This window comes from Plasmodium falciparum, assembly GCF_000002765.6.
Source record: "Plasmodium falciparum 3D7 genome assembly, chromosome: 12".
Classification (NCBI taxonomy): Eukaryota; Apicomplexa; class Aconoidasida; order Haemosporida; family Plasmodiidae; genus Plasmodium; species Plasmodium falciparum.
In genome coordinates this window covers 360,941-388,184 of record NC_037284.1, presented here as the reverse complement: position 1 = coordinate 388,184, position 27,244 = coordinate 360,941, and the positions used below count along the sequence as shown (strand labels likewise).

Genomic DNA, 27,244 nt, shown 5'->3' with positions numbered 1-27,244 from the left:
ATGGTACATATAAATAAAAAAAAAAAAAAAAAAATATATATATATATATATAATATATATATTTTCTCACAACTTACACAATTTGTATATATTTATACTTATATTAATAATATTATAATATATCTATATAATATATATATATATATATATATATATATATATATATATCAATAATTGATTAATTTTATGAACCTTTTTCTTTTGTTTTTTTTTGCTATTATTTTTTCATAATATTGCATAATTTGAATACATAATAAATAAATACATACATACATACACAAATATGTATGGATTTTATAATACTTAATTTTTTATTTCATATTTTTTTTATATATAAAAAGTAAAAATTTATGAAATTTACCATATAACAATTTAAATTATTAAGAGAAAATTTTATAAATATATATTTATTATAATTAATTATATTAAAATATGGAAAAAAGTGAAGCCCTAAATTAACCCTTTATTTTCTTAATTTTTCACAAGAAAAAAACTTTATTAATTTCTATATTAAAAAATTATAACATGTAATATATTGCATATATATATATATATATATATAATATGATTTTAGGTCATTACAAAAAATATTTCAAAAAAATAAAATAAAAAAATATATACAAATAAACACATTTTTATGATAAGAACCATACAATTGTTTCTTTATATATATATATAATATATTTTTTTTTTTTTTTTTTTTATTTTATGTTATTTTCTGATTGGTGTGATGGTTGATGTTCTAATAACTTCTTTAATGTTTTAACAAAATGTGTATTTATATTATTTTTCCCTTGTACCATATTTTCTTCCATAAGTTGCAAATTTTTTATGCTTTTAAGTGTTCGAATTTGTCCTTTTTTATTTATAATTAGATTTAGTAATTTTTCTCTTTGCTTTTTCAATTTTTTATTATATTCTAAATAATAATTATATTCGATATATTCATTCATATGTGTGGATAAATTATTTTTATCTATAATTTTTTGTATGATATGTTTTCTTGACATGAGTATTTTTAAAAATTGCCTCTCTTTACTTAAGAATTTTTTTTTTTCACAGAATAAATTAATTAATATTGATAGCTTTTTACTCTCAATAAATTGTATTATATAAATTGCAAAATAAAATTCCATTAGTGTAATTGTTAAATTATTAAATAAAGTTTCATCGAATAATAGCTTAATTATATCATTCTCACATCTAAAAAATTGATCGTCTGAAATGTTGAAGCATGGAAGAGAGGGAGAACTTGCTGATGTAATAATAAAAGGTTTGTCCTTTTTATGATTATCTAAATGGTTATTATCTAAATGGATATTATCTATATGGTTATTATATATATCATTATTATATATATCATTATTATATATATGATAATCATCTAAATCATAATTATTTAAATCATAATTATTTAAATCATAATTATTTAAATGTTCATTTTTGATATTACCATTGTAGTAGTTATTTCTCTTATAATTTCTCTGATATTTGTCACCTATATCTTTTGTATCGTTTAAATTATTTATACCATAAAGATCACCTTGTTTATTTTTGATTTTTTTTATGTGTTTATATGGTTTACTTACATTTTTTGAATTAATAAACCGTTTTTTACATCCTGCAAGAGAATTACTATTGTTGATAGAATGATAAAGATTATATATTTCTGTATAAGATGTAAATAAAGAATAGAAAAGAAGATTTCTTTTTTTTAATTCAAATTGTTTATCATTTAATGGTACAAAGTTAATTAAATTTTCATCATGGTTTTTCATCCAGTGTATAAAACATATGGAAAATCTTGTTATAAAACTTAACCACTCAACTGTTATTTTATCATATGATTGATTTATATATAGAATATTTATTGCATCAATAAAACAATTTATAAAATGTGTAATATTTAAGAAAAACATATCATCTTCTGAATTATTTTTTTCATTATTTTTTATATAATGTTTTTCTTTATCATATTCTCTTTCAATTCTAATAAAATGTTCTAATTTATTTGATATTCTTTTTTGTACACAAACATTATTATAATCATCACTATTTATATTATTACAATCATTTTGATGGTAATAATTATTTTCTTGCTTTCTCATTTTTATATTATTATAGGTATTCATATTTGATATATCACTATTAATAGTTCCCTTCCTTATGTTATAATAAAGTATATCTGAATGTAGTAAATCTAAACTGATTCTTTTTGTTTGCTCTATTTTTATATCATTATTATATTTCATATTGTTAATAATTTTCTTTTTATATTCATATCCTCTTGTGTTATTATTCTGAAATAGGTATATTTCTTCTTCCTTATCATCAAAATATATTGAATAAGAAGGAATATTATTTGAACTTAAAACAAAATTTAACAAATTATATTCTTCATTATAAGGACTTTTTGTTGTTTCGTCCTTTTTTTTTTTTTTTTTTTTTTTTTTTTTTTTTTTTCTTTTGTTATTTACATCATTTATTTTATTATGATTAAAATTATTTATATCATCCTTATTTTTAATTTCCTTTTCATCACATTGCACGGTTGTATCGATTCCTTTGGGTGTGTTTGAATCTTTGTTATCTATCTCTATTTTATCAAAAAAAAATAAAAAATTATAGTCATTCAACATATCATTAGATTTTTTTTTTTTATCAAAAGATATATGATTGTCTTTCCTTTTTAAGATGTTCTTATAAATTGCAAAATCCAAGATAATTTGTTTTATAACATATACATGAAAATAGAAAAATAAAAAAATAGGAATAATATTTAAGATTGTAACATCAAAAAAGAAACCTACTTGTACGGTCAAATAGGAAATTAAAATAAAAAAAGAAGATGTGAGACTTAATTTTTGTAATAAATTATCTGATCTTTTATCATAAGGAGAATAAAATAAAATACATGCAACTTCTGTAATCAATACAAGTACTATACAACAACATATAAAATATTTTGAATTCACATTTCTTTTAGTATATAATTGACATATAAAAGGAATAATAATAAATGATACTTTGATAATATTTATAATTTCCCAACATCTATTTTGATAATTATGTCCATTAAATAAAAAGTAACTTTTTAAATTATTTGAATAGGATCCAATGGCTTTGATGCTTTTTGATGTATCATAAATATAGATAGAAAATAATATGATATATATAATTAAAAAAAAACAAGAATATAAAACTCCTGATAAAAATAATTTATTTTGAAGATCACATACTTGTGATGGCATATGATATAAAATTAATAAAGAAGGATTTTCTTTATATTGAATAGGTTGACACCATACAAGTTCTAATAAATTTATTATTATGAAAGGGAAATAAATATATAATATTATAATATATACACATGACAAATCAGATAATATACGTTTCATTTTATCCCATATATTTATATTATAAGGATGTATATAACGAAATAAACCTAATGCTCTAATATTATATATATTTGATAAACAAATACTTGTCCAATATTTCTCTTTTTCAATATGTTCATATCCAAAATTATTTGTTATATCTTTTTTTAATAATTTTTCTTTAACATTATATATATTTTCATCATCACATGATTGGTTTGTATTATTATTATATGTTGTCTTTTTTTTCGTATATATAAACTTGTCTTCAACAGAAGAAGTAGTATAATTATTATTTATAGTATTGTCATGTTTGGTTGATTCACTACATAAACTATTATTCTCTTTATTCTCTTTATTTTCGAAATAATCATAATTTTCAGAATTTTCCTTTTTATGTTTAAATGATCTGCTTATTTTATGTTTCCATCTTTGGATTAACTTCTTTTTTGTTTGTGTGAGACTCCATTTGGATAGTTTTTTTTTTTGTTTTTTTTTTTTTGTTTTTGATAAATAATCATGAACATAATAAGATTGACTCCAATTTTTAACATTACAATTATTATTTGTATTTTTTATTATATTAATTACATTATTCTGATAATAATAATAATAAAAGTCATATATATGTTTTCCATACGAATTATTTTGTATATTTTCAATTTGTTTTTTTATAACACTTTGAGCTATTTGTATTTTTTCATTATTCCACGAAATATATAAAACATATATTATGAAAAAAATCAACGTAAAAAGAATACAATCAAATATTGGTTCAGCTATTTTAAGAAATCTTTGTATATACCATATGTATATATATATATGTACCTTATTATCTGTTATATTATTGTTTATTTCGTTATATGAATTATTAAAGAAACAATTCAATTTAAAATAATGTGCTATAAATCTCATTGGTAATATTATATATAATTGGAAATATGATTGGTAATTTTTGAGATGATTTTCTATAGGTTCCATAATAAAACTATATGGTATAAAACATATAATAAAGAGATACCATATTTTTAATATACTAATAAATAAATAATTCTTTTTTATATAACAATAATAATTTAAATACATTATAAAAAATATAATTATATAAAACAAAAATTTATGTATTAATAAATTTATCATTTCTGTTTTTTTCTTTCTACATTTAATACATTGTGATCGAAAATGAATAACATCATAACTATTTGAACAATTATTACATAAATATCCTTCTGAACCTTTAAAACATAAATTAGATGAAGTACCCATACATCTATTACTAATTGGACATAAATGAAAATCAGGTATTCTATCTATCATTAAAAAATTATTTTTATATATTATTGGTTCTAATTTTTCATTTACTAATATAGGTTCATTAGGAATATTTGCCATTGTTCGATCTCTTAAATGTTTACTTTCTTCTACAATATATTTTATATTATTATTATTATGGATAAAAGAATTGTTATTTAGGTTCTTCTTTATATATATTCCTTGATCAGCTTGATCATATTTATTTTTTTCGCCTATATTTATAAGATGCAATTTTTTATGAAACACATTAAGAATAATTTTGTCAGTAATTATTATATTCCCTTTTTCATAATTATTAATTTCTATATGTAATGAATTCAATGGTTTCCATTTAAAATCTTCATGATTAATTTGGAAGGTAGCGAAATATCCTTTTTTTGGTAAAGGTATAGAATGATCATAGATGTTTAAATTTATATAATATTGATTTTTTATTAATTCCCTTAATGATTTAAATTTAAAACCACCTATACATATTGATCCTTTCGAACAGTTAATGCATTTATTTTCATCTTTTTCATCTTGAATCATATATTTCCCAACAGTACAAAAACATTGTTTTTTACTAATGGACCCTTTAAAAGATGTAGAAAATTCTATGCATAATCCTGCACATACAGAATTATCTATAACATCTTTATAATATCCCTCTTTGCACATAACACACATGTTATTATTATTATTGAGAGTGGCACTATTACCATTACTATTATTATTATTATTATTACTATTATTATTATTATTACCATTATCATTATCATTTACATTTACATTTTTGTTTCTATTTGGTTTTATGGATAAATTTATACTATAACCCTTCCTACATATACATTTATGAATATCTGTTGATTCTATCGTTGTACCAAGTATTAGAGAGCCTTTCGGGCAATATATAGGAGGATGGTGTATCTCATTTTCATAGTTTTCTAACCAATAACCTGGACAAAACATTTTTCTAGGGCATTTGGTACATTGAGCCTTGTGTATATATTCATTGTAATTATTATTGGAATTATTAATGTACAATTTTTCATTTATTTGTAAAAAATTATTTCTCATATATTTATTAGAAATATTATTTGAATGTAAAGATGTTTGCTTAGATACCGGATTGATTTCTATATTTGTATCATTTTCTTGTTTATTTTTATTCTTGTATATATAATTTTGATTATCATTAAAAAAAGAAATGTTTAAAATTTCATTCACATGTAAAAAATTCAAATGATTATTTATTTCTTTTTGTTCGTTAAGAAATTTAATTTTTCGTTTTAGGGATATCTGTTTTTTATGAATATTTTCTCTATATCTATTATTCAATTTTTTATGTAATATAAATTTATGTTTATTTTTTCTTTTCTTTTCTACGTTAAATGCATATTCTTCTTCTAATTCTTTTATCAATTTAATTTCATTTTTATTCCTGTATATAGAATTAATATTATTATTATATATATTTTTTTTTTCTATATCATTTGTATCAATATTTGTATTCCATGAAAAATAATATCCTTTTCTACAAACACAGTCATAAACAGATTTGGATGTCTCAAATAATGTAGTAAAATTAATAGGGCATTTTATACATGAATCGTTAGATATTGTATTTTTGTAACTTCCTTTTTCACATGGGATACACGTTTGTATATTTCCTTTTAAGTAATAACCAGGTAGACATAAGCAATCATTTATGGTTCCATCATATATTGTTTTTATTGAATTTGGTGGACATTTTTTTTTTTTTAAAGATTCTTGTTCGCAATAATAATTATGTGGACATTTCTGAAAGGAATAAATTTTCCATAAATGAAGTATAGGGTTTTTTTGAATAACACAACTAATTATTTTATTGTGTGTATTGTTATATTGTTCCACATTTTTTATTACTTTAAAATTTTCTTTTTTATAATACGATGTTAAATCTTCATAAAAATATAAACTGCATTTATAGAAATAAATAAACGTTTTACCATAACTTCTGTATAACATAAGAAATAAATTTGTTTTCCCTTTATCGTCTGTTGTATTCATTTCGATACCTGTACAATATATGTTAGATATACAAGAATTTAAACAGCTCATTACATCAATTTCAGGTATGGTATATACATACATAAAATGATTTCTTTTTTTAGATGTTTCATTTTCTTCATTTTCATAGCATGTATATTTTATGTCCTTATTCTTATTAATAAAATAATTTTCTTCTCTTGCTTTTATAATTTTTAATATATCATTAATATCATGTGATATTATATTAATACTTTTAGATACATTATGATTATATGTGTCCGATGTATTGAATATTAAGTTCCTATAATCATCGTAAATAATTTTGTTATTTAGAAAAGATGTTGATTGAGATATATTACGTTTTTTTGTTGATAGTAGTTTTGTATATTCTTTATTTTTCTCATTCATTTGTCTCACAAAATTTAAATTATTATTACTATAAATATTAATATTATTATTATTATTATTATTATTGTTATTATTTTCCATTTTGATATTATACTTGCTTTTTTTTTCATCATATGAAAAATCCTTTTCATTCTTTATATGAACAAATGATAAATTATTATGACCATAAATTATGGTTTCTCTATGTTGTTTACTCTTTTGATTATATATATATTTATTCATTTTGAATAAATCCATAAATATAAAAATATTTTTTAGATAATTTGTGTGGAATATATTATTGTATGGACTTTTCAAACCATGTATATTATTAGTAATTTGGGGTATGTTATATTTATCTTTATATATATATTTTTTTTCCTCTACATTAATGTAACGTGGAAATTTTTTATGTTTGTTGCTTTTGTTATTTATGGCAATTCGTTTATGAGTTGTACATGTATATTTTTTATTATTATTATTATTATTATTCATTTTCTTTTGATTATTCTTTCCTTTGGCAAAATGTTCATATTGATTCTTTAAAAAGTAATGATAGTATTGAATAAAATGTGGAATACTGTTCAACATTTGTTGTTTTGAATATTCATATATGTATTCGAATGATATATTATAATATCCCATTTTGGGTATACATTCAGTTATTGATGTGGCTCCTGTAATTTTAGTAAATGTATGAGGGGGACAAGGAATACATTTTCCATATGAATGATGAGGTTGAAATGTATTGTATGGACATGGTATACAGGATATTGTAAATGATTGGTTAGTATTAATTATGATTCTTCCATATCCTTTTATACACAAACAATCTAGAGCACTAACACTTTTTAATTTGATAGTTATAGAATTTTTAGGACATATAATACTTGAATGATCTAAACCTAAACAATAATTATTATATCTACATATAGAACATATAGATTTATTCATGCTATATGAATATCCTGTTTCACATAAAGTAGCTTCGTGGAACATTTTAGAACCTTTTTTAGGAGCAAAAATAATATTACTTGTTTGTTTAATATATATATTTGTATATTGAAAATAAGGTTCATTGATTAGATATTCTTGATTAACTAACGATTTAGATATAAATGGTACACATGGATCATTACTAATATGTGATTTATATTGATCATAATTACATAATTCACATTCATCCATTTTATAATCATGATAATAACCTTGAGAACATAAACAATCATTAGGTGATTTGGAACCTCTGTGTAAAGTTAATTTATTATTTTTACAACGTATAATATCTGCTTTATATTTTACCTTAGGATTATATATACAATAATTTCCAAAAGGACAAGGTATACATTCTTTTTTCTTTTTTTCTGTAAAATAACCATCTTTACATGTACATTTTAATTCTTCATAATTTTTTGCACCTACTTCTATACTCATTTTTGTATTTTCACATGTTCCCTGACATTTGAAATTTCCTATTTGATCTTTATAAAACCCAGCAACACATTTAACACACCGTTTGTCTTTTAGAAAATAACCGGGTTTACATAAACATTCTGTTTTTGATTTAGCAGAATTATATAACGTTGTGGAATGTTTTCTATAATTTTCACAAGGTATACATTGGTTTATACTTTTACTATTTGAATAATATAATCCGATAGGACATGGTATACATTTATTATTTTCAATATTAAATCCTTTTGGACAAAGTGAAACAAAGTTTACAAAGGTTAATTTTTTTTTTTTAAAATAATCTTTTACAAATATATTAATATGAAATTCAGCAGATATATTTATTCTCCCACTAATAATTCCTGTATCTTTATGAATTGTTAATCCTGTGTTAATTATTTTATTTGTAAATTTATCTATTTGTTCCATTTTGAATTCATTAATATTTGGACTTTTTATTAAAGGATCTAGAGAAAATTTTTTTCCATAATATAATGTTGTATCATATTCATTATATTGTATATCTATATCTGATAATTCTTCTATTTTAATAAATGTTATATAACTTTTATAAATATCCATATTTTGTTTTAAACCACATATGATTAAAAAATAAGAAGTAGTTACAATAGATGTGATAATATCAAAATTGATGTTATTATTATAAATTAAATATAATTTAATAGAATTATTTATTTCAAATATTAAAATACGTGAACTTGTTAATTCACTTAAAAATAATAAATTCGTATTACCATTATTTGTAGAAAATAATGATAATGAATATGGTTTATTTAATCCGTTCTCACTTTTCACTTCATGATTTACATAACCAAACATTTCTGTTATAATTCCTTTTTGTAAAGAATATGCAAATAATACATGTAATCCTGTATCAACAAAATATATTGTATCATTAACCACTACAATACCTGAAGGATAATTTAATGTAAAATTTTCATTTAATAGACTTATAGGATATTTATTTATTTTTGGAAAATTTCTTAGACTATTTAATAATTTAGTATTTTTTATAAGATAACTTTCTCCATTATTAAATTCATCCATACGTTTTATAGTATCCGCTTTTTCTAATAATTTATTAGTTTTTAATATATTTGATATTAATTCACTCGTTCCTTCCATATTCTTACCTAAATCTACCCCGTTCTCTTCTTGGAGTTTCATATATGTATAATAATTCCATATAGGTGTCAATTTTTTCGATGTTTTTTTTAAAATATATTTAGACACAAAACGGAAAATATTTTTCCGTTCCGCATCAGTTATAAATATTGTATGATTATATAAATATATAGCTATAGGATTTTTTAAAAAGTGAATAATAATTTCTTTTAATATTTTATTATATAAAACAAATATAACATCTTTATCTAATACCACAACATATCCATTGCTATTAACACAACAAGCAAGAAGAGAAATATCACCTTGTAAATATTCAGAATATTTGGAAAGGTTAATAAATTCTTCAGGTTTAATTTCTTCATTATTAATAGTATTTAAATTTATAATTCGTTCTTTAGAATAAATTAATATCGATTTTGCATCTGTTGAACAATTAAATGTTGATATATTATTATTATTTATTATACTATCAAAGTCATCAATTAAATTATTTTGAACTTTTAATACACCTACATATTCTACAGAAGTTAAAGTAATACAAATAAGGAAAAGACCAACTTTCTTTATTTTAAAAGAATCAGTAATCATATAAGAATCATATTTTTCAAGAATATTTATTTCTGCCAATTTTGTTCCGCTACATTCATCAGTTGAATCATATATAGTTAATATTTGATATTCTAAATAATTTAAATTCATACCATAAAGTTTTAAAGATGTTAATGTGTTCACACTTCTAATAAATTCTTGTTTATATATTATATAATCATTTGTCACAGGATTTTCCACAAAATTTGTATTATTCATCAAATGTCTATCCTTATTTTTGTGTATTATTATATTATTAATATTAATTTTCGACTCCTTTTTACCAGATGATTCTAACTTAATATTTTTATTAATATGATGCTTTTTAGTATTTATTTTTTTAAATACGTTTTCTTCTATCTTTTTAATTTTATTTATTTTATATTTAATAATTCTATTTTTGGAAATATATTTTGCTGAATGTAAATTATCAAATGTGTTTTTTTCATCATTTAGATATGATTTATTATATGAAGAATACCTTACTTTTTTTTTCTCTTTTTTCCTTTCTCCTACTTTTTTAATTTCATCATGTTTTAATTTTTTGAGGCTTTTTTTTTGGTTTTGTTCTATATATTTGCGTTCACTAAGATATCGTTTGTTTGGATATTTTATTATTATACTTTTTCTTATGAATACATTCTTTGATATTTTATAAAATATAAATTTTTTATAACTGTAAAATATATGTAAGTTCATAATAATATTTTCTAATTTATGGTATATTGTCGATATATTAATATTATTTGTCTGAATAAACAAAGTTGTACCTGTTACTGAAAAGGGGAAATTATTATATATCTTTACTCTACTGATTGTATTATTTATAATTTTTGTTATATTATTATTGGATGAAAAGAAAGGGCATCTTGCATAAATTTCGTTCTTATTAATTTTGTATAATAAGATTAAATAATTTATAAATATATTAACTTTTATAATATTGGGATTAATAATGTCCAATATATAATATCTGAAGGAATAAGAAAATAAAACATATATATATATATATATATATTCAAACATATAGATTTATTCTTTTTGTATTATTAATATTTTTTTTTTTTTTTTTTTTTTTTTTTTTTTTTACAGATGGTACCTTAAATTATAAGTCACATTTATTTTGGAAGGAAACGTACTTTCTTTTATCATTTGATTGAATAAGGTATCATAACATAAACTTCTCTTATAAGGAATATATAAAATTAAAAAAAGGTTACATGTAAAACCATGGTTATGCTTTTTATAAAAGTTTCTGTCATAAAAATGTTTATCCATTATATGTTGCTTTTTCTTAAAAATTTTGAAGATAACAATTATCATAAGACAAATGCTTAAATAAATTTTCTTCATTTTTTTTGACCTATAAGGAAACTTTTTGAAAACATCTATATATTTATTTATTTATATTTAAATAAATATATTTATATACTTTCCTCATTATAGTAAAAGAAAACTATATATTTTTTTTGGGGGGGATTCTTTACAATATGATGTATATTGATAAATATATCAAACAATAGAAATATTAAAAATATTGTGAAAAGACTATTACATAATAAAAGAAATATATATATATTATAATAATTTAATAGTTATACTTATGTGTAATATATATAAGCACAAATATTATAAATATTATAGTTTCTTTCTCATTTTTTTAATAATAATTTCATATAATTTATATTTTATTGATATATTCATATATACATAACGACAACATAATAAGTGCTCTGCTTTTTAATACAAAATAATAAATTATTAGAGCAAATTTTATTTAAAATATATTAAAAAGTTCTTTGTTTTTCGTATATTTTGATTTTGTTTTTTATATAAAATATATAAATTAAAAAAAAATGCAAAAAAAAAAAAAAAATATAATAACAAAATAATAGCAAGTTAAATGAGAAACTACAAATGTGTATTTCTTTAAAATGTTAAAAAATGTAAAACAAATTAATAATAATACAACAAATAAATATAATCATATATTATATATATATATATATATATATATATTTTGACTTATTCTATAACAAGATTTTTCTTTGTTTCTTTTGTAATTGTTTTTTTTTTCTTCTTTTCATTTTATTCAATATAAAAACTTTCGGATTTGCAACAGCCATCAATTTCTTCTTCTTTTTCCTCAGAAATCTTATTCGATGGATGCTCTACAAAAATTTAAAAAAATAATAATTATATAGAAATAAATATAAATAAATAAATAAATATATATATATATATATATTATTATGTCAAATTTATAGTGCATGCGTCTTGATCCTTTATGAGCTTTTTATTATAAAGAATTATGAAATAAGAAAAACATATGCAGAAAAATTAATATATACATATATTTTATATTTTACCTGTCTTGTTTGAATGAAAGCTTTATTAAATACATCTTGGTTATGTTCTAATTTTTTTTCCAATAAAGATATTATATACCAAGCAAAACTTGACAAGTACAAAAATTTTTTGTATGTGTCCGTTTCATTAAATATATTTTCATTTAAGACAAAATCTCTATAAAATGAAAAAAAAAAAAAAAAAAAAAATATATATATATATATATATATATATATATATATATAAATTAATTGCTTATTTTTCTATTTATTATTTTTTTTTAATATAAAAAAATAAAAATAAATTCCTTATACATAATATATATTAACACACACACAAAAATACATAAATATATATATATATATATATATATATTTTTTTTTTTTTTTTTTTTTTTTTTTTAACTTACTTTTTTTTAAAAATGGAAGCTATTTTATAGAGTGGAATGAGGACATTATTTATGATACCATGTTCTCTATTCCATAAGTTCACAGGAAATTCTATAATAATTTGTTTATATGTATTTAGTATGGTATATATACGAGTGAATGATTTTTTTTTATTTTTCAAGTGCAAATTTATAGCACGAGAAAGAGTTATAATTATTAAGAAAAATTTGCTATAAGATAATATTTCTTTATTTATAACAATATTTTGATTAACATAAGATTTATTTTTATTATTTTGATAATCATTTGATATATTTTTATAAATGGAATTATTATTTTTTTTATATTCATCTTCATCATTTTCTTTTAATATATTATTTACTTTGTTAAACTCTTGTTCTTCACTTGAATTATTATATATATCTTCTTCATCACTTATATTGTTATGTACATTTTTTGTTATGTATATATTTTTATTTTCTTCATTTGTTGATATATTATCCATATTATTATTATTATTATTATTGTTGTAAATATTAATATCTTTGTTGTTTAATTTTAGTGAACTGTTTAATGTTTCTAAATTTTTCATATAATCATAATTCTTCATATGATTAATTTCATATTCATTTTCTTTATTATTATATCCATTGGTAATCCAAGGGAAGCATATTAATAAGTTACATATATGACAAAGTAAGGAACTTACTTCTTTGTAATATATATAGAAATATTCTAAAAATGTATAATTTAATAATAAAGATAAGATCTTTTTAATAATAATATTTATAATGAATTTATCTGTTGTATACAATTTAATTAATAATAATGGGAAGAATGGATTAGTTAATTTTTTGCTAATATAATTTATTATGATTTTCATAGATATTATTTGTATATATGGATTTTTATTCATTAATCCATGCGTAAAAATTAAATTCCAGAAATATAGAAAATATATAATTAATTTTTCATAATTATTATCATCATATGTTAATACTATATTATTATCATCATAATTATTTTTATTATTATTATTTTTTAATTCTATCATTTTTATAAAAATATCCTTATAATTTTCATGACTATATTTTTCATGTATTATATTTTCTATTAAATTAATATCTAAATAAGATAGTATTTGTTCCAATGATTTATAAATTAAATATACAATATCTTTATCTACTTGTTTATATATATCATATCTATTACAAAAATATGTTATGTTATCATTTGATGTAAATACATGTTTTATTATATCATCATAATCTTTTACAATCAATTTTATATTTATAAATATTTTATCTATGAGATGGAAAATAATAGATAAAAATAAATCTTCCAGTTGATTTTTCATAAATGTTATATTATAATATTGTGTAATATTTAATGAAATATGATTCTGATCTTGTATTATACAATTATTGTTCATATGTTCTATATCACTATTTATATTCATTTTATTACTATTTTGTTTTTTTTTAATTTGTTCCTCTATATAATTTGAACAAATATTCTTATTTTTTTCATCTTCTTTTTTGTTGATAAATGTTAATAATTGATTAATAAAATGATTAAGAATTTTATGTTCAAATTGGGTATCCACATTGTGCTCATCAATCATATTATTTTTATTTTTATTATTATCATATATATCATTATTTATATTATAATTATTTGCATTATATATTAATAACCCATTTGTAATTTCTCCCTTAGCTTGTAAACATAAGTTCATTATTTCCTCCTTTTTAGTTCTCCTATATTCCTTAGTATATATTTTTTTTTGATAATCACATTGTTGTGATATATCATGAAATACTAATCTATAATAATTTGATATGTCCTTATGAAAAAATGAAGTACATATTGGTAATATGTATAAATAAGAATATACAAATGATGATTTCATTCCTGATATTAAATTTTGCTTTATAATTTTGTAAGAATTATATATAAAGTCCAAATCATTTATTTGCTGAAAAAGTAAGGATATTAAGAATACATACATTTTCCTACATTTATAATTTGTTTCGTTCGAAAAGTTTATTAGAAGACTTGCAAATGTTATAAAATAAAATTCTTGTTTTAACAATTTCGAATTTGCTCTATTCAAAAACAGATATATTGTATTTAATACAGCAATTCTTGATTCATCACTTTCATCATTTAAATTATTTAAAATATTAAAAAACTTTTTTTTCTTTTCTTTTTGAGATAATGGGAAACGCATAAAAAAATCTATATATATTTGACCACATAAAAAGGATAATTTCAAATTATGTGATTCTTCAATCATAATATTAAATATTTGTTCAATACACATATTGATTTTTAAGATTACAGGACCTTTTCGTATAATATTACTTAAATCTTCACGTAATAAACAATTTTTAAATAATATTAATAATTCAAATATATGATTTTTACTTTCTAATAATAAATATATTTGATTTAGTAGGCAATATCGTAAAGAATTCTTACATTCCTCTTGTTCATCCATGGAGCTAACATTATTATCACTATCATTATAATTATGAGAAGACAAAACACTTTCATCTAATAAATAACATAATTTTCTTTTTCTTTCTTGTACCTTTTTTTGTTCTTCTTTCTCTTCCTTATCATAAATGCCATTTGTTTTATTATTATTATTATTATTATATTTTTCATTTTTTTCTCCCTTTTGTTTTTTTTTTGGATTTTCGTCATCACTTATTATATCATTATTAGTTGTATTATTATAACTTTGATCAATGGTTACGTTGGAATTTAACCATGACATAATATCATTTTTGTCATTACCTTTTATTAAATATATAAGAGTATCGATACATGATAAAATTAGTTTATCAAATTCTCTGCTATGATAATTTGGAAGATTTTTTAAAATATCTATTGATGATAAAATTATTAATTTTCCAAATTTCTTAAAATCACTATATTTTTTCTTTTTAATAGTTTTTATACATTTGGATGCTAAAATAAACACTTCTTCTTTACCATAACAAAAACAATATACAAGTAATGGTTCAACTATGTGTATGAAATCAACAAAATTTGATATGTTATATAAATTGTTATAAAAATCCTTGTCTTTTCTGTTCATGTAATCATGTGTATTGTTTATAAATCCATTTATTTTATTATCATGTAATATATTATTACTTTGAACTGTATCTAATAGATTTGTAGCATCAGAAAATATTTGAGAGGAACGTTTTATTATAAAATGAAATAATTTTAAAGATACTTTTGCCAATATCTGTGCATGAACTTGAAAATCATATTTATTGATTTTTTTTATAGAATCATATATATTTTTTCCTTGAAATGAACCCTCCATTATTTCAAGATTACTTCTCTTCTTCGGATATTGTATAGTCTTATTTTCATAATTATGTCCTAAATATTTTTCTTCCAACGTTTGAATAGATACATAGAAATGGAAACTTTTCTTGAAAATTGGATAGTTAATAATTTTCTCATTTATTTGATTAAATTTGAAATATAAAATATTTGAATTTTTCATAACTGCCATTAAATTATCATAATTAATATCTCCTTTAAAGAAATATATAGATTTGATTAATAATTTATATATTATATTTAATATAAACTTAGAATTTATTTTTTTATTTTCTTCTAAACCTTTAATAAAGTCATTAAAATAGCACGTTACAATAAATATATATTTTTTCTTAAAGATAAAATATTTATCTACTTCATTATCTTCAAACGAATCACCACTAAACAGGCTTTCCAAAAATGTCAATATATTATTTTCAATACATGATTCTGGAACAATATTTGTTAATAACCTTATAATATTAGAACCATATGTTTTTTTACTTTCTTTAGTTTTTTGTTTAATTCTTTTTTTATTTACATCTTCAGTATTCTTTTCAATTTCGTTAATTATTTCAAGTTTAATCATATGAAAAATATTTGCACAAAATTCGGTATAATAAGAATTCTGCTTTGTTTTTTCATAAACGTTTTCTGAATCATTTTTATTTATTTCATCCTTTGTCTTTACTTCATCTTTTTTATTTGATACCAAACCATTATTTTTTACTTTGCCTCGTTTAAAATTGCATTCATTCAACATATTAAATTTTATGGTAAGATAATTCTTATCTAAGAATTTATCTTTTTCATATAACACAGATTCTAGAATAGAGTTGGTTGTACATAAAAAAATGGGTATATGATATCCTTTGGTTAAATAATCCGACATTTGTTTAATGATTAAATCAAAATAATTTAATCCAAGATACATAGAAATAAAACACAACGTTTTTTTTGCTTCACTTCTTACCATATTTAATTTGGAAGACAAACAGTAACATAATTTATAAATTATTTTACGTAATTCTTTTTCAAAATTATAATTTATTTTATTTAATATAACTAAGTAGGTCAGTATTATATCAGGTTTTGCGACAGAATCTTTACTTTTATAATCAACAACCAAATTGTTTATATAACTTTTCTTTTTCTTTTTATCGTTAATTAATTTTTTGTCAAACATTAAAAATTTGAGTTCTGGTAAAATATCACAGATGAATTTGTTGGTATGTACGTTTAATTTTTTCTTTTCATAATATGCATTTGATATTTTTTGGTCCAAATTATTATAATCATCATCATCATCATCATCATCATTATTATTATTATTATTATTATTATTGATGTTGTTATCTTTTGGTGCTACATTTTTTATTATATCACGTGTTATATTTTGGTTCCCATAATTATTAAATGACGTATGTACATTATTACTACGTATGGATTTATCATCTTGCATTGTTTTGTCCTCATGTTTACTATTAGAATTCAATTTCGTAGATATTTGTTCATACTCCAATTTTTGAAATTCCTTAAAATGATAGGCTCTTACGACATGACTAATTGTTTTTTCTACATATATTTTATTATGTAAATTTTTCTTCATTTCCGTTAATAATAATCTTAAAATAACATAAATGGTTTTTACCCCAATTTTTTCTGAACATAATCCTAATAATTTTATACTTTGTAAGGTTAGCGCTTTATTATAAGTTTCTTTTTTGGTATCTTTTTGTAATATAAAATTTAAAGACAACGGTATAATTATTTTATTTATTGTATAGAAGCATAAATTAGGTGTAATAGTATTTAATTTTTGTACACCTTGTAAATTATTCTCTGATTTTAAATCTATTATATTTTCTACAATTATATCATTGTACTTATTTTTTGAATTTATATATGCCGTTTGATTATTTTTATTCCTTGGACTATTAGCACTTGCACTTTCCATAGAATTACTTATAGACAAAGTAGTACATATATTATAATATAAATCATAAAATAATAATTTTTCTAATATTTTAAAATGTGGTTCATTAATATTTTCATCATTTATTAAATTATTATAATAATGTGCATAACTATTACCTGTTATGATATTATTTCTAGAAGGAGATAAAAAAGAAATATTATTTTTTGAATAATTCATCTTAACAAGTTTTATGAATTGTTCAATATTTAACAATTTCAATACGTTTATATATGGGCATATATTTTTTGATGCAATTAAAATAATTTGTAGACCTACTTTAGTAAATTCATTAATATTTCTTTTAAGAGCATTTAAACATTTTGGAATTATTAAATTGATAACAAAATGTATACATATTTTAATATTGCGCACAATATGATCGTGAATGGTATTATTATTATTATTATTAATAATATTTTTATTATCTATTTCATATCCTCTTAACAAACATTTCAACAACTTTGTAAAGAATATGGTAAACTGTATAGATTTGTCTCTTACCATATCATTTGTTTCTTCATTAAATATTAAAAATAAGGAATGTCTTAATAAAACTTCAAAGAATAATAAATTGCTATTAAAAAATAAATGTTTCACTGTGAATTTTTTGAATTCTTTTTGAGGATAAATTATTTTATCATTTTGTTTTGAGCAAAATGTTATATCTTTGTTTATTTGACAATTTATATATTTCTTACTTTGACCATTGAGCATATAATCTTTTAATATTTTATATGATATTTTAATATTACATAAATCTAAAAGTATTAAAAATTGAACGTCCGAATCATATTCATATGTAGAACATTTTGTATGGAAAATATTAAGACCATAAAATATTTGAGCAGTCTGAAGAAAAGAATAATAATTATTTGTAGAAATATTTTTATTTTTTAATTGAGTTTTTATTGGTATTTTAATAATATGTTTTAAAACAATTTTAGAATTATAATTTAAATTATTTGTTTTTTCCAAGAATATATCTACATTTTTTTTAAATATCTGTAAATATTTCTGAACATTTTTTATTTTTAAAAATATACATCCTATCATAATTAAAAGTTCTGCTGCAAGAATTCGACATTTCATATCATAACATTTTTGAATAATTTCATATAACATACCTTTTAATTTATAACACATATTTGTTTTTAACATATTATAATAAGATTCAGAAAAATATAATAAATTCGAAAAAATAAAACTTTTACCTTTTTTTTTATTTATTGTATTTTCAGCGTTTGTTACATGTGAATAATTAGGAACATCCTTATAATTTATATCATTTTTTTTTTTGTGTGTATCCATTTTTAATTTAGATACATTTTTGATATTTGTAATATTGTTAAATGATAAATTCGTTTTTGTATTTTTTCTGTGTTTTCCTGATGTTATAAAATTTGTAGATTTTTCTGATGAGCCATTAGATATATGAATAATTAATTTTTTTATAGCTATTAATATTAATTTTATTTTATGTATATAATCTATATTTTTGGTATGTAATGAATTTTTATTAATTAACACAAAAGTAATTAGCAAATTAATAATATGTATATTATATATTTTATTTTTGTTTATAGCAGATAATTCAATTAATATATGTAACTCTTTATTATTAATAATTGTTAATTCATCAAAATTCTTCTTTTTTCTAATCGATTTTAACATATTACCCTTTTGAGTTACATATAATTTATATTTTCTTAATAATGTCTTCTGAATACAAATAATGATATGTGATATGTATGGTTTTAATATAATCATACCTTTTGAATTATAATGAAAATTATAGTTATTAATTTTTTTTAATGTTGCACTTATTTTGTTATCTAACAAAAGATAATGTTCATTTATAACATTATTCATATTATTAAATTTTTCATTCTTTTTCTTCTTTTTCTCTTTTGCATTTTTATATTCCTTTGAAACATTAGATATAAAAAAGGTATCAGTATCATAACCACACAAACGTAAAATTATATCATATACTTTATCTACTGCATAATTCCATTCGTTGTTATTTAATTTATTTATAATACGTTTATTATTAATTGCTTTAATTAATATTAAAAGAGAATTAGGTATTACCTTGTTGTAAAAATCATAACATGCTTCATTTTTTGACCATATATGAAATAAAATATTTAGAAAATTATTTTTTCTTCCTATATTTTTTAAATTTTTATAAAATATAAATGTAAACAAATTTTTTGATTTTATTAATGTGGGTAGAATCATATCATCATAATTATTCATGATAAAATGTATATGTTCTATACAAGTTTTATGTATATTTTTTAGGTATGCTCTTTTGGTATTTATTTGAATAGCTTTTTCATTTGTACATATAATACTATCATTGTTTCTTTGTACATAATTAAAATTACACATATTATTTGAATTATCATAATATATATTATCTTCACACTTATTTTGACTGTCCAAATGTTGATTATTCATATTATTCATATAATTCATATTATTATTATTGCTATTAATTACATGTTTTGATTTTATATTATTTAATTGTTTTTGGTGTAAATTTAAATATTCATCAAAAGCAGCCATAACACCATTATTACCATAATGTACCATATGGCACATTTTCATAAATAAATTTTTGACTTTTTTATTTTTCAAAATATAGTTATAACTATTTATATAATGCATAATGGTTAAAAATATTTGAAGGAAGAATGGGAAATATTTATTTAATTTAAATTTCATAATATTTAATATTTGTCCTAATATATGAAAATTTTTATTAAAATAAAATGTTTCAAATAAGGCTTCTTTTTTTATTTCAATTATATAATTTTGAAAGACCCAATAACAAGATTTAAACATATCTTCATAAGAAAATATATTACCATTTTTATGTATCATTTTATCTATATTCTGTACATTAAATTCATAATACCATAGTTTGTTTAAATCTTCTTGAGATGAGTTTAGAAATTTTATGAGTACAAGTTCTTTATTTGAATATTTAAGTAAATTATTATAATTTATCTTATTTTCATAAACATTAATATATGAATAAATAACAGACAAAAATAAGTAGCAATAATTATTATTAGAAATATCCGATAAATAAAATATCATATTTTTCCTCATTTTATGTTGTCCTTTTTTTTTTATATTACTTTTTAACATACAAAATATTATTTTTATTAAAATGGGTGTTACTATATTTTCATCTTCTTTTTTTATATTTAACAATAATTTGGTAATAGGTACATTTTGATCACCTAATATTTCTTCTATATCATTTTTGTAATTATTTAACTTTTTATTATATGTACAAAGGATATTTAAAAATTTCATAATATTGGGTACTTTTAATATATGTAAATTATAAAGATATTTGCTAATAAATATTTTTATACAAAATAAAATATCATAGATAAGACGTTTACGTTCTTTCGTTTCATCAATTATTTCATTCATCTTAATGTTATTATTTTCATTCTTTAAATTATTATCACTTTTATATTCTGAAAGTAGCATACTCATTTTATCATAGTCACCATATTTATGAAACTGATCATTTATGTTAAGTGTAATATCAAATAATAAATTTAATAGAGTAAAGTATTTAAATTCATTTATATAATTTGAACAATTTATATTTAAAAATCTCATAATCCATAAATATATATTTAACATTTTTAGCTTCAGATGGTTAGGCAAGTTATTTGGATATGGTACAGCAATTATATCAAAAGATATAAGAATATTTTTAAAAAACAATTCGTTATAATTTTCTTCTAATAAAATGAACATTTTTTTTTCTTTTACATTTAAATAATTCTCTATATTTTCTTGTCCATCTTTTATATTTGAATATATCAATTTTTTAAAATTTTCATGAATACAATTAATTGATATGTTACCATCTATTTTATTAGGGCATTCATAATTATTAATATTATTATTATTGTCACTTGAAATATTATGGCCACTTATATAATTATTGTTACTTGAAATATTATGGACACTTATATAATTATTGTCACTTGAAATATTATGGCCACTTATATAATTATTGTCACTTGAAATATTATGGACACTTATATAATTATTGTCACTTGAAATATTATGGCCATTTATAATATTATTATTATCTCCATATTTATCATCACAAGCTGATGGATATATATCATCATTTGCGTGTTGAAAAATAATTTCTTCACTTTTATTTTTATAATCAGAATTATTTATCATATTATATTTCTCCATATTTTTCAAATTAATATTATATTCTATCATGTCTATTTTTTTCCTACTATTTTTAAAAATACAATTTACTACATAAAAGTAAAAGTCGAACGAAAAATCGTCCCTATTAGAATTTATATCATGATTATTACTAAAAGTACGTAAGTATTTCTTCATACGATCAACAATGGCTTTTGGTACCGTCACGAGTGGTACATTTAATAACATAATTATTTCACTTACAAAAAACTTGGTAGCTACTTTGAATATTCGATCTTTGTCATTAAATATATTATATTTTTTAAAATGATCGAGATTATTTACTATATCTTCAATTTTAGAATGATATATATTTTGATAAGTACTTAAATATTTATCACATTCTAAAGATAGGAACATATCAAAGATTGAAAATATTTTGTCATATCCATTAATAATCATATATATAGTATTATCATCCATATTATCATGTACTTTGCATTTATATAATTTCAATTCTGCATATATGGACATTAAAAGTTTGACGATTTCTATTAATTCCTTTCTTGTTATTAAAATAGTATCATAAAATAAAAGAAATTTTTTTAAAATTTTTAAAAACAAAAATATATCATTAATATTATTTTTGAAATAATTTACATTATATAAATTAAGTATAATACTTTTCATTTTTGGTAAATAATGTAAATTACATATATCTGATTTATCCCAATCATTTAAACAATTTAATAAAAACATATTATATGTTAAAAGTAAATTTTCACTTATATGTCCAGATTCTTTTGATAATATTATTATAATATTAGTAATATCAAGTATAATGTTATTGACATATATATTCATATCTAACAATTTATTTTTATCTTTACAAATATTTAAAAAGTAATTGTTCTTTTTAAATTTTTGTGAAATTTCACAAATATTATAAAATAAAGGAGATATTCTTTCTACATTATTAAATTGGTTATATATACATAAATTAGTAGTACAAATTATTTCTGAAAATAAATTAATATAACTACTTAATAAAATTATTGTGTATTTTATTTGAATAAGTTTATTTTCATTTTGTTCAATGGTACTAATATTTTTATCACACTCACTTATATCATTTAAAATTATATTTAAATATTGGATGTTATTAAAAATATATATTAACATATTTTCCAATTCCTTTTCAATTTCTTTAAAAAACGAATTATTTTTCTTATTATTTTTGTTATTATTATGATGGATATAATTTTTATTATACATTTTATATTTATTAAAAAAATGTACATCACTAATATTATTATTATTATTATTATTATTAATGATGATATTACTGTTACTTTGTGTTTGATACATATTGTCATTATGTGAATTTTTTTTTTTAAGTGTTTTATTATCTTTCTCATTTATTTCATTAATCATAATATTATCATTTTGATTTAGGGATATTACGTATTTTAATAAATCATTCAGTATATATAATATCCCTATATAAAGATTGTTTAACATGAAAGAAAAATCCTTACAACATATATTAGACTTATACATATTTTGTTCCGTCTCCTCCTCATTATTATTATTATTATAAACTTGGTTAATTTTAATTGTACTATCTTCTTGTAATATAATATTTACATGTTCATGACCAGTATTACGTTTCTTCATTTTATTAAGTCCATTAATTATATACATATTATTTTGATAAAAATCAATCATTTCCATTTGGATAAAATATTTCCATAGGCTGATAAACACGCATTTTAAAAAAGACTTAAAATGCACTTCACAATGAATCATGTGCTTTTTATTTAAAAGCTCATATATATGAAAAATTAAAAAAGATAATAAATATAAGGAGAACATATTTTTTCTCCTTTTCCATTGTGTATTTATTATATTCATAAATTTGTAAACAAGAGAAATATATATATTGCATATCTCCTCATTATTGATACAATGATAATTTAATAAAAAGAAAACATGATCATATATATTTTTTACATATATAAATGACAAATCATTTAATGGCATACCTTTCAAGTAATCTATATATTTTGTAAGTTCATCTAAGCATGTTTGTATAATTATATTTTTCATTTCATCACTTTTTTCTAGCCATATGTACAATATTTTTTTTAACAAAAAGGATGTTGCTTCAGGAAATGTGTAATTTATAAAAAGTGCAATTTCAGAAATATTACTAGTCGATAAATTTCCTCCATTTTCACTCTTTATATTTGTATTGTTTGAATGTATAATATTATAATGAACGGGTAATTTTTCAAAAAATGAAGGAGTTATAATAATGTTTTCTTTATAATCAATATGGTTACTTTTCTCATATGTATGAACAGATACATTCTCTTTTAATTCTTTGTATAAGGTTTCACATTTATAACATTTTGTATATATCTCATGACAAATTAATTGACTTTGTACACTTTTAAAATTTAACAAATTATCCATATCATTATCTATATTATTATTATTATTATGGTACGAAAGGGTTATCACTTTATTGTAATATTTATTATATAAGAGAGAATAATTTTTTAAAAGGAAAGTTAAGAATAATTCAATAAATTCATATGAAGTTTCATCATCCTTTATGAAATTATAAAAATCTCGAAAAAAATTAGATATACATTTTTCTACAAAATTCATGGGAACAATATTTATATAATCATACATAGCTTCTGTTTCATTACAATAATATGATTGTCTTAAGAATATGGAACATATAAGATATTTTAAAAAAGGTAATATTTTTTTTTTTGATATATTTTTGTTATATACTTTTAATGCTTCAAGTAATAATAAACTAACTGTTTCTGCATAATGATTTAATTTCGATTTTGGTATGTAATTAAAAAAGGAGAATATTTTATTAAAACATAATATAAGATCATGTAATGATAATTTTTTTAATAAATAAGAAAAACTGTCTGCAATAAATATTTTTATAATATTATTACGATGAGATAATAATGGTAAAGCTAATTTTAAATATTTGTCTATATTTTTTATTATCGTTTTATTCATTAATCGAAATATATTTGCATAACTATTAAATATTTCTTCTAAAAGATCTAAATTATTCAAATTTATTTTATTATATAAAATTTTTAATATTGCCTCCAAATATTTCCTGCTTTCATCTTTTAAATCTTTAATTAATATAACTAATAATTTATAAAAATATTGTTCATCATTTTTTACTTTGCTATGTTCTATATACTTAAAAATAATACTGAATATTTTGTCTTTGTTTAGTAGGATAACCATTAAATTTTTTGAATAAATTAATAACTCGTTACAGCACCTCCTAAAATCTTTATTGTAACAATCTTTGGGGTATTCATTAAGAGCTCGATAAAAGTTGGTTCTTTTTAATTCTACAAAAGAAAAAAAAAAAAAAAAAAAAAAAAAAAAAAAAAAAAAAAATGATATATATATATATATATATATATTATAAACATATATATTCTTTTTATTTATAGTCACAATTTTTTTTTCTTCCTTTTTATTACCTTCGGTATTATTTTGATTATCATTTTTATTAAAAGACTTTAAATAATCTTCATAATTATTGTCATGTAGAGAATTATAATCTTCTAACTTTTCCTTCTCATTAATTTGTTTGATTCTATCATAAAATGTTATATAATATCCTTTCTTCTTTGTGCTTTTTAATTTCTCCTTTATTCTTTTCAGAGATCCCTTCATCATTTATAAATTTTACTTTCTAAAGGAACAACACAAAAAAATATTTTATAAATACAATTTAAAAAGAAAAGAAAAAAAAAAAAGAAAAAAGAAACTAAAGCGAAATTATCAAAAATTATAAATGTCAGAGTTGCATAGTTGGATATTTATTTTATATTGTTGTAGATTGAATACATTTGATTATAAATAATATTCATACTTTAAAATAAACAAAAATTATATAAAATGTAAAAATTATATATATTTATAATTACAATATATCAATATTATTCTTGACATAATGAAATAAAAAGAAAAAAAAAAAAAAAAAAAAAAAAGTTCGTTTTTGTTTTATTAAAATATAGAAACTTATAACTATATACATTCATAAAATAATTAAAAATATATACTAATATAAATATAATACCCAATCTTGTTCATAATTCTTTTCAAATAAGAAAAGAAAAACACAAAAGAAGAATATTTTAAAAGTTTTACATAATATAGGGTTTTATAATATTTAATATAAAAAAATATAGCAAATTAAGATTATATGAATAAAGTTATAAAATAAAACAAAATAAAATATATATATTATATATTATATATATGATAAAAATATTGGAAAAATATGTATATAAAAACTTATAATAATATTATTATACAGATATATATATATATATATATATATATAATATATATACTTAAAAAAAATGAAGTCAAAAGAAAAGAGAATTATATTATATGCATATAATATAATATACTAAAAAAATTAAAATAACAGCAAAACTCATATAAAAAGTAATATATATTTATTAATATATATAATAATTTTATCATGTATTATACAAAAAAAAAAAAAAAAAAAAGAAAAGGGAAAAAAAAAAAAAACAGAGCATATATTATTATATATATTATATTATGTTGTTGTAAAAATAATATTATATATGTATATATAATATTATGTAAATACTATTATT

The 27,244-nt window shown here is 19.1% G+C and overlaps 2 protein-coding genes across 2 annotated transcripts; both read right to left on the bottom strand.

Moving 5' to 3' along the window:
• Positions 1–701: 701 nt before the first annotated feature.
• PF3D7_1208200 (cysteine repeat modular protein 3) lies at positions 702–11,633 on the bottom strand (the record flags this gene model as incomplete). Its single annotated transcript, XM_034153491.1, has 2 exons — positions 702–11,253; positions 11,380–11,633. The coding sequence occupies 2 exons, from the start codon at positions 11,631–11,633 to the stop codon at positions 702–704; spliced, it is 10,806 nt and encodes a 3,601-aa protein (XP_034009380.1).
• Positions 11,634–12,310: 677 nt separating this feature from the next.
• On the bottom strand, positions 12,311–26,285 carry PF3D7_1208100 (conserved Plasmodium protein, unknown function; the record flags this gene model as incomplete). Its single annotated transcript, XM_001350454.2, has 4 exons — positions 12,311–12,451; positions 12,650–12,806; positions 13,039–25,954; positions 26,090–26,285. 4 exons carry the CDS (start codon positions 26,283–26,285, stop codon positions 12,311–12,313), a joined length of 13,410 nt encoding a protein of 4,469 aa, XP_001350490.2.
• Between the last annotated feature and the right edge of the window lie 959 nt (positions 26,286–27,244).